Source organism: Diabrotica undecimpunctata, chromosome 1 (assembly GCF_040954645.1).
Source record: "Diabrotica undecimpunctata isolate CICGRU chromosome 1, icDiaUnde3, whole genome shotgun sequence".
Classification (NCBI taxonomy): Eukaryota; Metazoa; Arthropoda; class Insecta; order Coleoptera; family Chrysomelidae; genus Diabrotica; species Diabrotica undecimpunctata.
In genome coordinates, this window is record NC_092803.1 from 178,468,057 (window position 1) to 178,490,426 (window position 22,370).

Consider the following 22,370-nt stretch of genomic DNA (forward strand, 5'->3'; position numbering starts at 1 on the left):
TACCTGTTAATCTCCATCACTCCTACACTTGCAACTTTATTTATGATTAGTAACCCTCAAAACTATTGTATTCTATTCTTCTTCAACCTTTATACCTGGTGGTCATACTCAATTTAAAATTGTTTTCCTATATACTTCTGTAAACTTGTTGACAAATATCTATTTGTCATTTATTCACCCGTATCAACAGTTTAGGGATTTGCATACATAGTGTGCTATCAATATGATGGAAATGGACTATAGAAGTTTTTAAATCTCTGTAAGTTTTTTAAAACTATGGTATACAGTCAACCACTGAGATTTTCCCCTTTTACTTTATATTTAACATAAACTTCAGGAGTTACATTACAACAAACACATTAAAACCTGCTCAGTAATTAACATTTTATAATCTCGCGGACGATCAGAAATATATTGCAATTACGAGTATATTTGAAATGAACATGAAATTTGAAAATAACGTGTCTGAAATCTCATAGAATCGTCAAAATTTGATAGGTAAGAAATTTAACTATTTGTATGGTTAAGATTTTTACATCTCAAATTTTTGTTTTCAAAATGGCCTAATATAAAATAGTCTGAAATTTTAACACTATAAATGTTTTTTATTAATATATTTTTTTGTTGACCGTTCACGAGTGAATTGAAAGAAAAAATAATTTTTCAGTATCGTCAGAAAATATTAATTGTTTGATGAGTGCTGAGAAAAAGAAGCAAATGAAAGTATTAGGTAGGTACTTGTAGATAATTATCGCTGTTAACTGCTGTTGAATACAAAAGGGGATTTATTTATTTTAATTCACAGAATGGGCGAAATATGGCAAACCCGCTTGCAATTTAAAACCACACTGAATCTAACGTTTGAAACGCAAACTTTCGTTTCTTCTCCTATTACGTGTTTTATATAATTTTTTCCATTTTTCTTGGGTACCTTGTGAGTACGCTTCCGTAATTAAATTCCTAACTTCTTCTTCTTTAAGTTTCGTTATCCAACTCTATTGGATTGAGGTCTTAGTGATAGAGCGAAATTTGGATAATTTTCAAATGGTGTTGTGAAATATCTTTAATTACATATAGATCGTAATTTGCCCTATAACTGTTGACAACTTTCAACAGTTCTGTTTTAAAATAATTTTTTTCAAAAAATATATCCTTTGATAAAAGCCGTTGTTTTTATTTCTTCTTTATTGGAAGTAGTGTTAGGAACTTTCTCCAATTTCCTGCTATTATATATTCTGTATTTGTTATATCTATTTTAAAATTAAATGGGATGTTTAATAAAAAATATTGTATCCATCTCAATGTTTCTGTATCTAAGAAAGCGATACTTTTGACCACCGTATTCTAGATATTCATTTTCCTTCTTTTGTTGATATCCTTGTGCCACTATACATTATTCAATCTGCTTTGGGTTTTCTGTTATTAATTTCCTGCTTATTGGTTTCTTCTTTACTAATTTTCGCTGCAAGATAACTATAGGTATCATATCCTCTTAGTGTCGTTTTAATTTTCACATAAAGATGGGTCTATCTCTTCATCTATACTGACGTATTTTATTTAATTCAAATTTATTATCTTGCCTTTTAGTATATCTCTTGTAATTTTCTTGCTATGTATTTCAAGCCATCTTTTTACTGTGCCAGGATTATATAATAATAATAATAATGTTGTTCATGTGATAAGTCGTACATTGGTCAAACTTCTCAACTACTTAAATTTAGAATCACTCTCCGTAAAAGAGTTATGCACGTCTTCATCCAGACTGTTGTGCGTTACGTTCTTTCCACAGGTCATTCCATGGACTTTGATAATATCACCGTTCTTCGCCATGAGAATAACAAATTAAAAATGGAATAACTTGTAATATCCTACATTTTGCCTTATGATTTTTCTATAAATGTTAAATGTGATATCAAAAATCTTAGTGATATATACCAACTTTTACTTATATAAGATACTAGCCATATATTGAGTTCACATAACTTCAACTTGACTGAGAACACATACCTAATTAGAATCAACAATAATAGTTACCAACAAGATCCAATATTCATCATTATAATTAAATAACTGTTGTTTGCCAATTCAGTTAAGAATTTCAATAATTTTAAAATAAAAAAAAGAAATGTAATTATGATACATGACACTAATTGTAGTATAATCATACTTCGTACACATGTGTGTGCATAGATGTGTATATTATGTGTATTATGTTTGTTTATATAAAAATTAAACTTTAAAAATACTCGTGACGATACCTTTCTCCCACATTAAACCGAGTACTGGTACGTCTATGTATAGGACAGAATTAGTTTTCGATTTTCATTCTTTGAGCATGCGTTCAGTGGAACTCCGAACTTTTAAAAACAACGACATATTTAAACTATTCATTAGTTGTGAAAATAAATTAAAAGTGAAGATCAAAAAATACAAAACTGTAGTCGTATGCATTAAGAAATTTGTTACTTGAGATATACCTACTTCATAAGATCGTTAACAAGACGTATATTCCTGGGTAAAGGGTCTTATTCTTTGGTTTGAGATTAGATGGGAGAAAATACCATTAAGAGGAGTATCCACAGACACCAATCTTCCACTCAATCTCAACCCAAAGACTCAGACCCTCATCATACGAAAGCTTTTCTTCATTACGTCAAAGGAGTCACTGACAAGATCGACAAAATTCTTTAATCAAGAGGACTAGAGACAGTATTTACCTCCCAACAAAAACTTTCATCTCTTGTTCGTTCAATTAAAGACAACATTCCAAATGAACAATACGTAGTTTATGAAATTCCTTGTGTAGACTACCTACGATCCTATATAGGCCAAACAAATCGTAGAATTCAAAATAGGATTTATGAACATTCCATTTCCGTTCGCAATTCAGATTCAATATCAGCTCTAGGTCAACACCATCTTTATACCGGTCACAAAATTGATTTTGAAAAGTCCAGAACCATAGCCCCCATTTGCTTCTATAAACCAAAAATTATCCGAGAAGCCATAGAAATTGAAAAAAAGGTCAAATTGTCCCAATAAAAGAGATGACGGCATACGGTTATCTTCGACATGGAAAAAAAATCCTACTGTCAGAAATGTTCACGCCAACCCCCGCGGGAATTCCCACGCTAACCCCCACGCCAAACTTCACCCAAATCACGTCACCATCGACGGTATAAATGAACCGTATTATGCCCAGTAGCAGTAATGCATTGGTTAGTGATCAGTGTAGTAGTGTCTGGGGGCTCAGGAGGCTGAGGCCTCCGAAGCTCTGAAGAAGACATCAAAGAGGGTGTTGAAAGCTCGGCGTAATTATAATCGTCTTGGTTTAAGCAGAAAGACTGTTATTTTATAGTATCAGCAATCGGTCTCTAGGAAATAAAACTCTTTTTGTTTTATGTCTCAATATTTCATCACGATTTTGTGACTTCTTCAGGAGAAAACTGTAAATGTATTACAATAATTATTGGATGAAAATAAAGTGAATATTTTAATACTTACAACTAAAGGAGAAAAAAATTAAATTTTGCTAACATATCTAAATGAGATTTGTTTGATTTTAATTTATTTAGGAGTTATACAGTTAAAACTGTATAAGTATAACCTCAATACAGTTAAAGTAAACAATTATTATGAGAGTATTATCGATGTTGTAAGGTGGAAAGATGTAATTAATATTAGAGGAATGAGAAGGAATCAGGAACATGTTAAATTGATAACAAAACCGGTATATATTAGGCGTCATGCCCTTCCGGTAGCGATCTATGAGGTAGTATCACCGAGCCGCAAGCCGTTATCCCTTTCCGTGCTCCTCCACCATAGGCCTATCAGACACCAGCATATTCCAGTCTAAGCAGAAGATTCATTTTAAAATTTGAAACCACTGCATTAGCCCTTATCTGACCCAATTTATCAATCTAATAAATATTCAATATATATTTGAAACAAAGTAGATGAGATAGAACATCCCTGTTTGAGACCCATAGTTGTGCGGAATCCTGCTGTTGTCTTGTTCTGTTTTTATTTTTATTGTTGTATTTGTATATATCTCCTTGATAACTGTAATTAATCGATTGCTTATATGTGTCTTCTCCATTGCTTCCCACGGCTTGGTTCACAGTAGGTACACTATCATAGGATTTCGAATCGTATGAAAATTAAATAGAGGTTTCTTCCTGTATTTACTTTCTTTTTTATTATTTGCTCTAACGTTAATAAATGATCCACACATGAACGTTGTGCTTTAAACCTACATTGTTCTTCTGGTTCTCTATACGTCCATTCATGTTCAGTTATTTTTTTATTACTTTTTCTTACATCTTGCTGAACGTTGGTTGGTGTTGCTGTAATGCTTCTATAAATTTATAAACACTTGTATAAAAAAATCTTTTATATGGAAGTATGTTTAGTATTCATAATAATCTTAAGTAGTGAAAAATTCATAACTTGAGCCCTTTTAAAATTGGAAACCAAATTCTTTAGACTTGTTCTTCTATTTTTTTTAATTTTGCCCACTCCACATTCATAATACTCATCAATTTGCTATAGCCGCGGCTGTAGATGCTACAGGAAAAGTTAACCATAGCACCGCTTCAAAAATAAAATAAATATTTTTGGTAATCTACTCATGATTATTCTAAATTTTATTTTTAATAATATTGGATCCTACGTAGTTTAATTTAAAAATTGATGACGTCTTACAATCATTCAATTTAAAAAGAACTAAAAATAGTCTCATTATCGCTAATGTAGATTAACGTAGATTATTATATCCATCATATATCTTAAATAATTTTCAAGGAAATTCCTAGTGCTACCGGATTGACGAAAATCCCCAAAGAGAACCGAATAACCTGCAGTATATAGTCAACGAATTCTCCATTTATCGGTTAGTCAGATTCTTGCTCGCGGAGGAGAGGTTCGCAACAGTCAACGTGCCGAATAACTAAACACGTGAACAAGTGAAAGTCTTATTTCGAATCATAGATACCATGGCTACTGTGAATGGTGATCATACTAATAATATCAAGGCGAAGAAACCGAGACCCTTGTTAGCAAGAACTTGGTCGGAAAATTATGAGATTAAAGATGTTGAGATCCCTGGCTCGCCACAAACACCTCGGACATCTACAACTCCAGGTATTTTGACCATTTATTACTATTAATGCTTTTTAAAGTATTTTCCATAATATTAAATAAATTACTATTATTTAAAGAGAATGATTATGTAATTTTCAAATGTTATAAATATATCAGAAAATCTTGTGTAACTTTGAGAATTACACAAAAAAAATTATAAATTATTTCACATTTTATTAAATGGTGGTAATTCGTTTGTGTCGCGTAATAAAAATTTTAATAATAAAAATAACAATTACCAAAATGCAAGAGTATTTTAGGGAGTAGAGCATATCGTGTCCACTCCTTCTAGAATAAATTGCGATTACTATGTTTATTATGTGTATTATTTTTATTATTTGATCTATATCAAATTTTACTTATTTTCTAATTTTGATTGAATGCGTTTCTTCTTTATAATCTCTCTCTCTTTTATTTTGATTGAATTAATCGTTTTTACATTTTAGTAAAGATGCGTCCTGATAACACACATTTTAGAAATTTTAAAAATTTGTAGCTGTCATCACCGGTTTGCTTTATATTCTTCAATATGACTATCTGAATAATTCCTTTAACTTACTCCAAATTTCATCTAAATTATTCGAAGAAAACGAAGTACATTTACAGTTTTTCTGAATATAAACTATATATATATATATATATATATATATATATATATATATATATATATATATATATATATATTACTTACACAATCACTGCTTATCCTTAAATACACCACTAACGCCCAAGTATATTCTAAAGTAGATCACATTATAATTTTCAAGAATAATGGTTCAGGATTATATAACTAATCGAATCAAATATACTTTATGTCTTGGCGCTACTCGTACTACTTCTCTTTTCAATGGGACTAAGATCTGGTGAATGTAATGGCCTTGGAATTGTTGTAAATTTTGTTGTTGCATCCAGGTATGCGTATAGGTATCTTGCATTATCTCGCTGAAAACGCTTCCTCTCTGGATACAAATCGTTTCTCTGGAGTCGTTTTAAGGTAAAAAGCAGGAATAACATATCATCAACTACCTATACAAAGCAGTGTAACAACGGGCTAAGATACTGCTCTCCAAACAATAGACAGAACAAATGTAGATCAAGAAAAAGTTATGGGGATACATCACATAATAGCCTATATCTTTAGAAGACATGACAGGGTGCTGTGGAAGGTAAAAGAACCAGAAGCAGCTTCCCTACAAAGTACATCGTCTCAATCATTAGCATTCCACTATCAGGATATGGAAGATCGAGAAAATTGGAGGAACATTGGCAATATAAACTTACGATATTCATGTAAACACGATACCTGTATCAAAAATAATTTCCGACTACGAAACATCGTTTATTTTGCAATATTTTGGAATTTGTTCCTCAAAAAGTCATAAATATTCGAATTATTGGTTCAATTTAATCTGTGTCATTGTAGTAGATTTTAAAAACAATGTCAAGATAATATATAGTTTTATTAGAAGTCAGTTATGTTATGACCATATAGCGTAAAAGATAAAAACTTTCAACACACTCGCATTGGTGTAATCGAGTATAGAGGTCATCAAAACAGCATTCCCTGATTATTGATTTACTACTACCTAATAAGTACTAGAAATTTGTGATGGAATTAAACAATTACTTTCATAATTGTTCAGTATAATGACATGACTATTACTTTTCACTTGCCCTTTAATACGAATAAAATATTAAATCAAATGAAAATCTAATATAGTTTTTGAATATTATATTGATTGGGTATAAATAATAATATCAATATTAAATTGTTAATAGTTTCAAAATATTACCAAACTAAAACTACTAAATACATATATAGGTGCACAGGTATTAGGTCTTTGATAATTTATTTTATTTGAAAGGTGTTAAGAGGTCTAGGGGTAATCTTTTATCTAAACTTTAGCCATATTTAAATTTCTTCCGATCATTTCCATTATATTTGTGCCATTGTTTTTGCCTCATTCCATGTTACTCCCCTATTATTAAATATTTTGCATATTTCATTATTCCAAGTTGCCCTTCGCCTTCCTAGTTTTCTTTTGTTTGCTGATTTTGCTTCCCATACTTTTTTAGCTTGTCTTTTTGTCCATCCACTCCAAGTGTCCCACAAGCTAAATTGCCTCTTCTTAATAAGCTCTAGAATAGATTCAACTTTAAGCTCTTCTCTAATTTAGGAACTACGTAATCTAGTAGTGGAGAATGAATAAAACAAAATAAAATACCGGAAGAATGGAGAATGAGCGAACTAATTCTGCTATTCAAAAAAGGAGATAAAAAACAGCCAGAAAACTACAGAGGTATAAACTTGTTAAATACTACGCTAAAACTTACAACTAAAATTTTACAAGTGCTAATAAATCAGAGAATAGTTTAGCAGATGAACAACAGGGTTTTCGTAGTGCAAGCTCGTGTATAATATAATATACATATAATATTCGTTATAAAGCAAATTACTGAGAAATCACTAGAGTATAATAGACCAGCATTTCTGGGTCTGATTAACCTAAAGAAAGCGTTTGATAGAGTAAGACTCAAAGATGTAATCCATCTTCGGTATAATAGAGAAGTTCCCCTAAATATTATAAAAACGATCAAAAAGATCTACCAAAACAAGAAAATGGAAGTCAGAATAGATGGACAACTTACAGAACTTATAGAAATAGGCAGCGGAATAAGACAAGGAAATTTATTGAGCCCCATGCTCTTCAATTGGATCATGGATAAAATCATCAAAAGCGTTGATGATACAGAATTGATAACAAAGAAACAAAAATACTCTGTTACGCAGACGAGGCAATATTGATATCCCAAGATGAAGATGGTGAAGAGGATGAAGAATGGGGAACCAAGTAGTAAAAATATAAAATGAAGATAGTCTGCAAAGACTGGTTCACAGATTTAACATAAGAGCAAAAGAATTTAATATGACAATCTCATTTCAGAAAACTAAAACAATACTAGTCAGCAAAGAACCAACCAGATGTAAAATAGAAATTAATGGCACAAGTATTGAACAAGTAAATACTGGAAATAAAATACCTGGAAATTACACTGTCTAGCTATGGAGACAGTGACAAAGGACAAAGAAGTGAGAGATCAAGTACAAAAAGCAAACAGACTGGCAGGATGCCTTAATAACACTATAATATGGCAAAACAGACACATTAACACTAAGATGAAGTCAAAAATTTATAAAGCCAGTATAAGACCAATAATGATATATGCCTTAGAAACAAGACCCGACACAGCCACAACGCAAAGGCTACTGGAATCCGCAGAGATGTAAGTCCTCAGAAGAATTACAGGAAATACGCTAGGAGATTGAAGAGATTGGAAGAAAATGTAACGTACAGTGTATAAATAAATGGACACAAAATAGAAAAAAAAAAAAAGAATAGCAAGAGATAAGTCACAAATTGGCAGAAGAAGTATCGGACGAACGCGCAAAAGATGTAGTGACAACCTTCCATAGAGGTATTAATCCGCCAATGAACGAGCAGAATTGCTTATAAAGAGGAAAAAGAAGAAGAAGTAATCTAGTACTCTTTGTCACACCTCGAACTCTTCTCAGTTCCTTCATTTCTACGGCCTGAATATTTCTTTTCTTTGGATATATAAAATTGCCAAAACATTGAGGTCATGGGTTAAAATTATACTAGCGGATCAACTCGACAAAGAGTTTTGATCTAAGTTTTGCTGATATTTTTTATTTATTTATTTAAAATAAACCTAATTTAAAGTAAAATTGTGGCTTATTCCCAACAAAATTAATAATATATTTCTAACTAATAAATTAAAAACAAAGTAATGCTTGCCTCATTATTTAATTCTTCAAGTATTAAACTCAAAACGTAGTCTAAATCTCTAAATATCAATCAAAACACCTCACACACGCTGCACTTTTTGGAAATAGAATACTTTCTAACTAAACATAAAAATAAAAAAATACCAACTCCTGAATTCAATCAGTAAGTATAAGAAAAAAGTAGAGGCGGGCATATTTTAAAAATACATTGAAAATTAGGACTTTAAATTTTGAATAATGAAACCTGTAAAATTCCTATACTTTACTATAGGAAAAATTCATTTTATGGCCGCCATTTTTAAACCGGTTCGAATTTTTTTAATTTTAAACCTTAGGGGGATCTACTCAACAATCTGTTTAATTATTCGAAAAAATTATTCTCCTCTCTATCACCGTTTAGGAGGAGTATTGCGCACAAGAAAAGGGCTTAGCCTTTTAGTATATAAGATGACAAATATCTCGAAGAAAAAATAATGGGAAAAATTTACCATAACAAATAAAACCGATTTAATTTCCGTGTTTAAATGAAGGGTAAGATGATATATCAGTCAAATCTTAGCAATTGTTTTAAGGCATTTAAGATATATACGATCATCTGCACTTAACTATTCAAGACAAAGACATATATCAACCTTGAGTTGTAATAAAAAGAACAAAATTACTTCGATACTTAGAAGGCAGGATACTTATGTCTATATCAGATTAGATAGACAATTACAAAAACTTATTGCCAATTTAACAACTTATTTTTAGGAGCATGCTAAAGCATCTACTTTACAATGCACGATTGGCGCAGTTGATAACACATCATCATAACACATCATCATAACACATCACCGCTTAAACTAAAGGAACAAGAAATACGAATGTCATATATTAAAGAAAGAAAAATGCGTTTATCTCCCTTATTATAAATAGATCCTGATACTGTGCTTGAAAATAGCAAGTACAAGTTATATTAGGACCATATTATGCTCCGAGACCAACCAGTGACATGTAATAGTAGGGATCTCATAATAATTAATAAACTAACGATACTTCATCTAATTAAATACAACTAGAAAATCACAAACATAAATATCTTAAAGTACTTGGAGACAACGGATAGAGGAAAGACCTAACGATATCTATAAACTTCTATTAAACTATCTATTAAATTTTGGTGCAGTTTCAAATAATCTCTTTAAGAACACATAACTATAACATATTCATAGTTAAATACGAAACTATAACATAAAGGTACTAAAATATTAACTATACTTGAAGTATACTCATGAAATTCTAAAATACTTAATATTAAGATTACTGAGTTTAATTTACAAGCTATAATAACTGCAAAAGCTCTATAAAGTTCTTATAGTATAAATAATTTTAGCAGTAACAAGAGTAATTAAAAGAGCTATTCTACATTAGTTATCAATGCAAGCTTGTGGTAAGAGAAAGGGTCCCTGTAGGGTGAAATGTAAATAAAAAATGGTTAAGATTAATTTTAACACATACGATATGTCCTGCTTTATCGTGATATACCTAAGTAAAAAATAAATATTTTTAATTACATATTTAATTACCAGAATAACCAGCCGCCGGACTATATCTTAAAGCAGAACTATCAAAACTTATTTGTAAATTTGAACAATAGTGTAACGTATATAAATATTCTATATTTGTAAAAGGCAGTATGAAATTTTTTTTATTGTTTATCTAAAAAACTAGAGAAATTTCATAGGTAATACAATCCGATATTTAATCAGATAAGCAATTATTGCTGTTATTGACCTATAAAAAAAAAATGGAAGTAGATCTCGAGTTTATCAAAGGTCTATTTTAATCAAAAGATAGTGCTTGGAAGTTACGATATTTGTTTTAGTGAACAACTAAACTATAAGCATTTCTTGTTACTAAAAACTTCTTTTTAACAACCGTGTAACATTGATTTAGTATTGTTTAATTAAAAACGTTAAGGGTCTCTGTTTCACTCAATATTGCCTTGTAGTATCGATACTTATCACTACTAGTAATGTGTCCAAACAACTTAGCTTCATGTTCATTACGGTAGTAATAATTCTTAAAAAAAAATTGAAATGTACCCAGAAATACCTTATTGCAGAATCTATTGGCAACAGTCCTTTGCTCGAATTGAAATCATTGGCGAACTTTACGATATGCTCAGAAATGACCCATCTATGACGCCCATCTTGAGTTTTGTAGACGATAAAACATTGGTAGCCCAGAATACACACCGAATATATCAAATGTGCTGTAGAAGTAAGTTTAATAATGATAATATACAAGTGAAATAGTGAAATGAATGAGAATGGGAATGAACTCCGACATAATAGACTACATCGAACAGAAGAGATTAACATGGTACGGACATGTCAGAAGAGCAGACCAAAATCGGTGGATAAATAGAATAACAGAGTGGAGCCCGATAGGAAGAAGAAAGAGAGGCAGACCCCGAAGATCTTTCAGAGATGAGGTGGACGAAGCAATGAGTAGAAGAAACCTACAGGAAGGGGACTGGCTAAACAGGAAAAATTGGAGAAAACGGTTGAGTGAAGGAATACAGTGAAAACTGTGGAAATCCTTGTATATATACAAGTGAAATAGATGAAACAGTTTTGAGTGCCTTAGGGTGGTAGTAAATTTTGGTCATCAGCAATAACAAAATTGAAGACGCCTAACTACTTATCAAGAGTACACCAATGGACCGAGTAAGACAGTTTACCATTCCTCTGACCAAATTTAGAATACGGAGCTTCTCTAGTACAAAGTGCATACTGCATACTAATATTATTCGATAATAAAGTTGATATTTTCTTCAGCATCTGATTTAAATGGTCTCGGAAAGAAGTCACTAATTTCAAATCATCTGTATACAGGACATGATTAAGATTCGCTAATTCAGATTGTTATTTTTGATACTAAAATCAGAGTCAGTGAGTCAGAATAAAGGAGTAAAGGATTTATGGCTCAAAAAGGGGATTCATGTCGTGAACCATATTGGTTCAGTTTTCTTGAAATAGGTCACGGTTGAAGAAGAATTTAAATCTTCCAATTTGTCATTATAATTGTGCTTTAAAAAGATTCTCACATCAGAAAGGATTGTAACAGGAAAGATAAGAATGAAGAAGGAAGACCTGAAAATCATCGTACTATACGGTCCAGAAAATAATAAGCCTCAAACAACAAGGGAAACGTTTTATGACCAATTACAAGTAGTAGATCAAGTCAGAGGGAAGATGATAATATTCTGGAATTTTAACACTGGAATAGGCAATCAAGTAATACATGGAATTAAGCGAAAATATAATGAGAATGTTAAAAACGTAAATGGAGAACTGATAAAGTGCGCCAATAACGAATTTAGAATAAAGAACACATTTTTTTGCCACAAATATCAACACAAATATACATTTAATATCACTGCTGGATAAAGATCTATGATAGATTATGTTATAACCAACAGAGATATACATCCATCGAAAATAATCGACGTAAGATGTCTCAACTGAGCAGATGTAGGTAGCGACCATAGCATGGTATTATGTAAAATAAGACTCATCCTGAAATACTTGACACCCAAGAAAGCGGCGCCAACATAAACAAAATTCAAAGTCGAAGGACCAAATACAGAATCCACGGAACACTTATACAGAAAAAGAATATCAGACAAGATCGCTGCGAATAAAATATTAGAAAACGATAACATCGAGGAAAGCTGGGAAATATTAAAAAATAACATAATTAACGCAGCAATAGAATCACTTGGAGAGAGAAAAGTAACGAACACTAAAATATCAAAAAAGAAAACACCATGGTTTAGAGAGGACGTGAAGACAAAATGTGAAAAAAAGAAGAAAGCCTTTTTACTATTCAGAACACAACAAACACAACAGGCCTATAACCACTATAAACGAATCAGAAATGAAACGAATTCTTTAGTTAGACAAATAAAAAGGGAACACTGGCAGAGCGTCTCAAAACAGATGGAACACGACTTCTACGGAACACAAAAAGAAATATGAAGAAAGATCAGAGGACAAAGAGAAGAGATAAACGAACAAATAAAAACAAAATACATTCAGAAGGAAACATGGGTAGAATTCTTTCGATCCCTATTTGCGAATGGTGAAGATAATGAACCACCAACACCAGGGGTGACGTCAAACGAAGAAATAAATAAAACAAAACAGAATTCCTCAAGAATGGAGATCAAGCATCCTAATACCCCTCTTCAAAAAGGGAGATAAATCGGACCCCGAAAATTACAGAGGAATTAATTTATTAAACACAACACTAAAAGTAACAACCAAAGTCATAGCAAATAAACTGACTGAAATTATTACACTAGCGGAAGAACAACAAGGTTTTAGGTCGGGAAGATCATGCACTGATGGTATATTTATAATGAGAGTGCAAGTGTAAGAGAAATCATTAGAATACAATAAACCGACATATGTTTCGTAGACCTTAAAAAGGCATTTGACTGAGTCAACTTAAAGGATGTTATCCACTTACTGTACGCAAGAGAGATACCTCTAGGAATAATCAAAACCATCGAAAATATATCTACCAAAACAACACAATAGAAGTAAAAGTAAAAGAAGAAATAACCGAGCTTATTGAAGCTGGCTATGGGATAAGACAGGGAGATTCTCTGAGTTCTCTATTGTTCAACCTGGTTATTGATGAAATAATAAAAAAAGTAAGAACTAAAAAAGGATACCAAATAGGAGAAAAATATCTTAAAATAATCTGCTACGCAGACCACGCAATACTACTCTCTCAAAGTGAAGATGATTTACAACGTATGCTGCACTAATTTAATATAACCGCCAGAAAATTTAACATGTTAATTTCCCTAAAAAAGACAAAATGCATGGTTATAACAGCAAATTCACTAAGATGCAAATTGTAGCTGGAAGTTCAGATAACAGAGCGAGTGATGGAGTTTAAATAGCTAGACATCATATTATCTAGCTACGGAAAGCTCGAAACTAAAGTGGAAGATTAAGTGAATAGAGCAAACATAGCCGCAGTTTGCCTGAATGAAACAATATGGAAAAATAAAAATATCAGGAAAAAAATGCAGAATTTACAAAACACTGATCAGACTAAGATGAAGAAAAAAAAATGTGTATATTGTTAAAATATCTGTAATTCATTGATGTGGCACCTCATTGAAGTCAGAGGCTTTTTGTAATCAATCAAGGCAGTAACAACAATCTTTTTTTGTATGCCTGGTTAGAGATAACTAATCCTATCATAAGTTATTCTTTGCATTCCATGGAACCTTTAGCGCATCATTTTTGTTGAGGCTCTATGATATTGTTTATAGTAGAGTGTTAACAGACACAGAAAATGCTTTGACCCTAGAGAGGTATTACTTACTGTACAAAGACTCATAGAACGATATCCAGACGTCAACTGTAACTTATTCGTATGTCTAGTTGACTTTGAAAAAGCCCTCGACAAAATACAACAGAGCAGGCTCGCAAACATATTATATATTAGGATGTGTACTATCTCTTTTACTTTTTAATACGTTCTCAGAAGAGATATTTTAAGAGGCACTAAAAGATGTCAATGAAGGCATATCAATTAACGGAACACTAGTGAACAATCAGATATGCAGAGATTGTAGTGCTTCTGAACACAAAAAAAAACAAAAATCAAGATTGTAAGTAAGAATAAGAATAAAGACGAAAGAAACTACGTTAAAGGAAAATTCTTATAAAGAGTACCCAGATACAACTTTCTGGGATGTTAGTAGAAATGCGACCGTGACGTGAAATAAAACGATTCATTGAGATGGCCAGAAGCGCCAGTATTATGGAATGGAAAACTGGGAATAGAAATTAGAACTAGAGTATTGAGATAATACATATTCTCTGTCCTATTGTATGGAGATGAAGCCTGGACAGTTAAGATGCAACCGAAAAGATACTTGCTAGCTTTAAGATGTGGTGTTATCGAAGAATGTGGAAATTATTATGGACACAACACGTAAGAAACACGGAAAACCTTAAGAAAGAGGGGCCGTGATGATCACCAATGTTCTTAAAGTATAAGGCACAGTAAGAGAAAGAAGTTGACAGACATTATGTTATCGTACATTTCATGTTATCTTCATAATTTTTTAATTTTGTCTCGCATATCAAATCAAATACGATTCTGACATAATATTTTAGTCCTATCAACAGAATCATATATAAAAATACAGAATACTCTGAAATCGCGAGTCAAGATATTTTTAGTTTATTACTACTAAAAAGAAATAAAGTTTTTTTTAATAATTGAAGCTACCAAGTTGAAGCTCATTTAAAATTGCCCAAAACTTGATCATTTCCCCATAGTAGAATTAATTATTAAAAAGACTGGTCTAATATAGAATACATAAAAACTGTAATCTTCTAAAAAGCAAGGTTAAACTATTTCAAATCAAGAAATTGGTTAAACTTTGGCCAAGGTTGTTCTCGTATTCCCTCTGCATTTTTAACATGTTTATTACATGATATTATATCGTTGATGTTAATCCATACTACACAAAATTCGTATGTTCTTAAAAATTGTGGTACTAAAAAAGAGTGCCACTTTATACACTTTTCTCAGTTTTATTACTTTTCTATTATTACGCTATGAGATTTGTCAAGATCTAACAATAAAACACTGAAAACTTTCTCTAGTCTTTAACTGAATAAGTTAAGGAGGGGAGAACTGTTTGTCTCAAATTGGTTATTCAGAATTATGTCTGTATTTTTTAATTTGTTGATTTCCATAGATCCTAGTAAAGATAGCTTATGGTCTTTATTTTGAATGTAAAGAATTTGAAATTCGTCATTAAAAGAATGATTATGGTCTAGAAGGTGAAGTGCGTACGTAGAGTCTGTTTTTCTATTGTTAAAAGCCCTTTTATGTTCTGCTATACGTTTGATAAAAGTTCTGCCAGTTTGACCGATGTAAGTTTTTGGACAGTCGCCACATTTATTCAGTGTTATATTGTTAGATAAAATGATTTTCCATCAAGTAACGATCGAATCCATCACTTATTTGTCAAGATGTTAAGTGTTCATGATTGTCTCACTAAATTCTGAACAGCCAATTTTTATCAGTCCTTAGATTTCCCTAATAAATGTAATTTAATAACAGAGTTTTCATTCCGTTCTGTTTGCATATTTTTCTGTTTTTTATTTATCACAGGGTGCCGTAAAAAATATGACTTGTAGATTGTAAATTTTAAAGAAATCCTTTTGACCTGTAGATCTTTCCACGTTGTTGAGATATGTTTTTTAGGAGATAAACATCTGTCCTGTAGACAGAAAAAAAACCTTAAACCAAAGTTGTAGACCTTAAAATTCTCTACAAAAATGATTTTCATCATTTTTTTCGTAAGAGTTACCATTCCTGAGATATCGCGATGATTTTAAGAGTCACATTATACATTATAAGTAAACATTTCCACGCTACCTGTGAGGTAGTGTACTCGGCGCGTTTTTTTTTACCGTGGTTTCCTCTGTAGGCCTACTCCACTAACTGTCATGACAATTTTAGGATAATTTAAGGGGACAATATCCGTCAAGTTCTTATTATTAATACTGATTTTGATTAGTGAGTTAACTATTGTTTTGATTTCTTTAGATATTTTAATCAGATTCACACTCTTGAAAGTCTACTCCAACAGTCAAGTCTTCTTCGATTTCTTCTTCTTCCTCTTGCTGGATGTTTATAAATTGTTCAAATGTGGCTGAGTCATTGGCCTCTTAATTAAAATCACAGGAATCTTACTCTTTCTACTCAAGTGGACATTTGAGCAAGGCTAACCTTGGCAATTGGTAAGCGCTGGAGAACACAGCAACCCGACTTTTTTACAGCCACATTTGGAGCAGGTGGGAGTAAAGTTTTAATCGGTTTCAGAGTATTATCTATCAATTTCCAACCCCAGTCTTCTGGATTTAGTTGATTGTCTAGCCATGTTTGAACTTGATAGTATACTCGATACAAGTGTTGAATAGCAGATGCTGATATTGAGGAAAGACATGATAGTTGTACTACTTGTTTCTTGTTTCATATTTTTTACAAAAGTTAAGTATCGGTATTTATCAATGCCAGTCATTTTTTTTTGGAGCTCCGTAAACCGCAAGAAGAAATCGAATTCCTTTCTTTTTTGCCGACGTTTCCTGACGTTTTGCCACTTCTGTACATTGTTAACGAAGTGTCGCAGCTGGTTATCGCATGTAAAAATTAAATATAGTTTTGGCACTTAGGATAAGCAGATAAACTTTTAAAAAAATATATTTCTGTTCGCTGTTGAGCCCTTCCAGGTTTCAGAAAATAAATAATTTTATCCATTGGAGGCCTTGCACTTAGTAGTACTAACAAATCAACATCTTCACACACTACAATTGTTGTTTGTTGCATTAAATTTTTCAATTACTGTTTCAATTATGAAGACATCTGCGTCATTTTTAGCTTGTTTCACTGCAGTTTTCGTAGCTGTTAATTTTTCACTTAAAATGGAAATGAAACGAGGTTTATTATTAATATTAGCGAAAAATTGTAGTTGATTCGCTGGAACTGTCATAAATGCATCAAAGATAATCGCGAAACCCGATGATGTTTTTGTAGTTCGACGACGTTGTACGCAGCTTTAATATTCTTTGTCGAGTCACTGTAGCCGTCAAATATTACCATCACTGTAAGCCCATAATGTCTGCGTAGATACTGAACATATTTATCAAAAATAAATATGTTCAGTATCTTCTTCATGTTAAGTAAACTTGTGTAGCACACATACGATCGATGGGGATTTTTAAAACGTTATTTGTAATGGTAAACCCCAGCTCTCCACCAATATTTGACTTTCCGGAAATTTTTGTTATTTGACACTATTTTTATGTCTAAATTGACCGGATTATTTATTTTGCCCACAGTTACTGGTTTGAATAACTCATCTGTCTGGAAGGATCGTAGTAGAATGTATGAGAAAAACTAATTTATTTAGAATATTTATAATTTTAAGATAACTTTATTCTACAATTTTACCTTGTAGTATGTAGTAAGTTAATAAAAATATGATAAACCTAACCTATCCCTCTTTTAAACAAGTTCCGCGTACAATTTCTATTATATTCAAGGTAACAACCTAACGGAAACGATCGACTAACTTTCCTTGAAATCTTATTCGTTATAATTTAGTTCTGCTTAATGACAGTGAACATAAATTTATTCTAAGAAATATCTAAAGTATCTAAATTGCGACGTTTTAATGGGTATGATCCCCAAATTATCTTTAGAATAGAGAGATTCCTTTCGACATCCCTAGTTGTAAAATACTGATGTTCTTGAAGGTGTAATTGTATTCAATCAACATTGAAAAACGCTTTTATAGTTTTTTAATTTGTCTGTGAATTCTTGTTTTCAATTGCTTCGGTATTTGCAAACGAAATAATCGAGCAGAATAATAAATGGAATTAAGTAATAACTTAATTGTTTATTTTTTTAGTATGTGTATTATAGTATAACAAAATATGTATTTAAGTTTAAATGACCTGATTAAAAATCAAGAAGAAACCAAGTATATGAAAATGCGAGGGGAAAATGCAGAAGAAAGTGCAGAAGAAAATAAGTGGACTACTCTAGTGATCTCATCTGTTTTCATCTCTGGTGTTTCTAACATCATTTTTGTCCTTTCTATTCTCTGACCTTCCAGCTCCAATTTACATCTTAGTGAATTTGCTGTTATAACCATGCATTTTGTCTTTTTTGGGGAAATTAACATGTTAAATTTTCTGCCGGATATATTAAATTGGTGCAGTATACGTTGTAAATCGTCTTCACTTTGACAGAGTATTATTGCGTCGTCTGCATAGCAGATTATTTTAAGCTGTTTTTCTCCCATTTGGTATCCTTTTTTAGTTCTTACTTTCTTTATTATTTTATCCATAATCAGGTTGAACAATAGAGGACTCAGGAAATCTCCCTGTCTTATACCATTGCCAGCTTCAAAAGGGTCAGTTAGTTTTCTTTTCTACTTTTCTAATGTGACCCGGTCAAATGCCTTCTTAAGGTCCACGAAACATAGGAAATATATACCGGTTTGTGATATTCTAATGATTTCTCTTGTACTTGCCTCATTATAAATATAGCGCGGGTGCGTGATCTTCCCGACCTAAAACCTTGTTGTTCTTCTGCTAGTGTTATAATTTTATTCTGAAGCTGTTTTCTTGTGGCATTTTAAAGTAATTAAAATTTAAATGGGAATAAGCCACAATTAAAGGTTAAAGGACGTTTATTGACTTTTCAATTTCCACTTCGGAAATTGATTGAACGATTTCCAATCGTTCTCAAAATACAAACATTAGTTTTTGTATTTTGAGAACGATTTCTGAAGTGGAAATTGAAACGTCAATAAACGTACTTTAACCTTTAATTGTGGATTATTCCCATTTAAATATTAATTAGTGTTATATGAAGTTCAGTTTGTTTTTTATCACTTTAATTGTTAATTTTAGGGTTGTGTTTAAATAAATTCATTCATCTGTAATTTTTCAAGGCTGATTTGTCTTCCTTTTTGAAGTTGGGTATTAGGATGTTTAATCTCCATTCTTGAGGAATTCTGTTTTGTTCTATTATTTTTTGGATTAGTTTTAGTAGTTGTTTGGTCCTCCGTACTTTAGGAGTTCGTTCTAAAAGTTCTAAAAGAAACGTTCTAAAAGTTCAGGAGAACAAGGAAAGAAAGAAGAGGGAAACCACGAAGGAACTGCTTTGATGCCGTCCGGACTGATATAAAAGAAATGGTAATAAGGGACTATAAAAAATCGTAAAAAGTGGAAAAAAAGTAGTCGACTATCAAAGCCAAGGACCTATAGGGCCTGTAGTACTGTTGGCTGCACTGTACTGATAACGATCAAATAGTCAGAAATATGTATTTACGGTTGCCTTCCATCGACATACCTATTTTTTGTTTGTTTTCCTATTTGCGAATTTGCGAGACATGTCATTACATTATATATATACCTATATATATATATATATATATATATATATATATATATATATATATATATATATATATATATATATATATATATATATATATATACATGAATCCCCTTTTAAAATTAATAATATTCAAAGTCGATATCTGAGTCAATACTGTCTGAATAGCTGCCAAAATTCCAAGATATAGTAATTACCGGACAAATGGCAAGCACTATACCAGTTTTTCCGCAGTGACTGCGGTGACTTTTGCAAATGAACACCTGTTCCAATTTGCCACCAGTAACAGTCCCTCTACCTTCCTACTTTAGACCTTTCTTTGTATGGTAAGCTTCTAGAAACCATTTCTTGTGAAGAATGTATACCAAATAGCCTAAATATATTATTGTTACATGAAAAAAACTTCACAAAGATTATTACCAATCGATTAAACTTTAAGGTAGATCGATATCATCCAAGCGAGCAGGTAAGATTCAGGTCAGAATATGGTACAAATGATCACCTACCAGTCCCAAAGAGCCTTATTGATTAAAAGTATGAAATACAATAAACCACTTGACCTAATAATTTTAGACTATGAGAAAGCTCTTGATACAGTCTACCAAAACGACTTGAAGCTCTTGCAAACTCTAGAATAGTCCAACGACCTACTGCAAAAATCACGCATATCCATGAAAACATCACAGAATGTGTTCACGAAGATATTGAGAAATTCGAATTAAACGAGGAGTACTTTAAAGGGACACTAGATCTTCTAAATTATTTACCACCGTTTTTAAGACTGTCATATATCGACCAAAAAAAGAATGAGCAATTCCATTAGTAACAACATATGGTACTGAAATATTGTGCTTGACACAGAATTACAAGAAAACACTTACCACTCAAGAGAGAAAAATATTAGAATAATTGCAGGCCCATTAAACCTAGGTGATGGTAAATTTAGAAAATTGATGAACCACGAAGTATGAAACTTTTAAAGAAGAGATTCTCAGATTTATCAAGATCCAAGGACTCAGATACATGAAGCATCTAAAAAGGAAGGACCCAGAAACATTTATCGAGAAAATCACCAAGTGTAGACCAGTGACAGGTAGACCAAGACCCAAAATGAGACGGAAGGTCCAGATAATTAAGGACATTGGGAAGCCTGAACTGCATGTGGAGGACACGGGAAGTGGGGATATAACTCCGTTATTTCTGAAAAGGCCATGCTCTTGATATAAAATTTACAACAACTATTACCTTGCCTATCCAAGTGGAAACTGCACAACTACTGAAAAGAAACATCAGAACTTCAAAATAACGCTATTGGGATAGAATAAGCGGGAAGCTACTACAGATATAAATTTATTGCCGAAATTAATCAAACGAAACATAAACGCAACCGTCTGATTGACATAAAGAAAGCATTTGACAGAGTAAGACTCAAATATGTAATCCATCTTTGGAGTTTAGAGAAGTCTCCCAAAAGATTGAGTGGCAGACAACCTTCCATAGAGATATTAATTCGCCAATGAACAAGCAGCATTGCTTATAAAGAGGAAGAATAAGAAGAAAATATAAAAGCAAGAAAAGTGCGGACAAAAGATAGAATGCTGGAGATATAAATGATTGAAAAGAAGTGTAAAAAACAATGATTTAATTCATTTTAAAACTAGCATTCCAACAATTCATATTTATTAATATTAGTATACTTACCTACTTTTATAATTAAAGTTTTAGTTCACATAAAGATTTCCACGTTTTCTGCATTAACAACAAAGTAATAATTATATAACGTAATGCATTATTAAATAACAATTATTTAAACTTTGATTTATTCGATATACATTTATAATTATGTAATTTCCGCCTCTTACGTTTTTGTGGAAAATCCAATTATTAAAAATATATTAACAATAATTCATAAAAGCTATAAAGAAATGACAAAGACATTTAAAAATATATTTTTACATTAGTTAATATTATTATATTATGATTTTTACATTTACTAGGAAAAATTTCCTAATAAACAAAAAATCTTATTTAACAAATGAAAAAGTTAGTAATAATATGAAATAAATAATATTTACTTTTGTATAACACCTGTACCGTATCTGTATACTGCTATCTGGTCACAAATGACCAACTATCAGTTTTTTTCTGACCTAACTTAATAAACAGCAAATACTTATATCGAAGATCTTGCCCTATGGCTTACTCTTATTTTATCTATCAACTAATGCACTACAACTAACATGCATTAACATTACAGCACTATACTCTGCTTTTTACACTAAACTGTTAGACATCTACACTGACTCAAATGGTTTTGTACTTATGAGTCTTCTCTTTAGTTCAATATTGTCAAGAACCTGGATTGCCTCGACATTCACATCACTATGCAGCTCTGCTCGTGACTTGCTGCTGTTCTATT

General features: G+C 31.7%; 1 protein-coding gene across 2 annotated transcripts in view; it reads left to right on the forward strand.

The window, feature by feature from the left end:
- Positions 1-22,370, forward strand: part of Pu (GTP cyclohydrolase punch) — a 107,076-nt gene that overhangs the window by 33,563 nt on the left and 51,143 nt on the right. Inside the window, exon 1 of one of the 2 annotated variants that reach the window (XM_072520645.1) lies at positions 4,887-5,142. The exons of the other annotated variant lie outside the window; for it this stretch is intronic. Within the exon in view, the coding sequence (XP_072376746.1) occupies positions 4,995-5,142 (148 nt within the window). The 5' untranslated portion in view covers positions 4,887-4,994. Of the gene's footprint in view, positions 1-4,886; positions 5,143-22,370 lie in introns of those variants that run through there. 2 annotated transcript variants of the gene reach the window in all.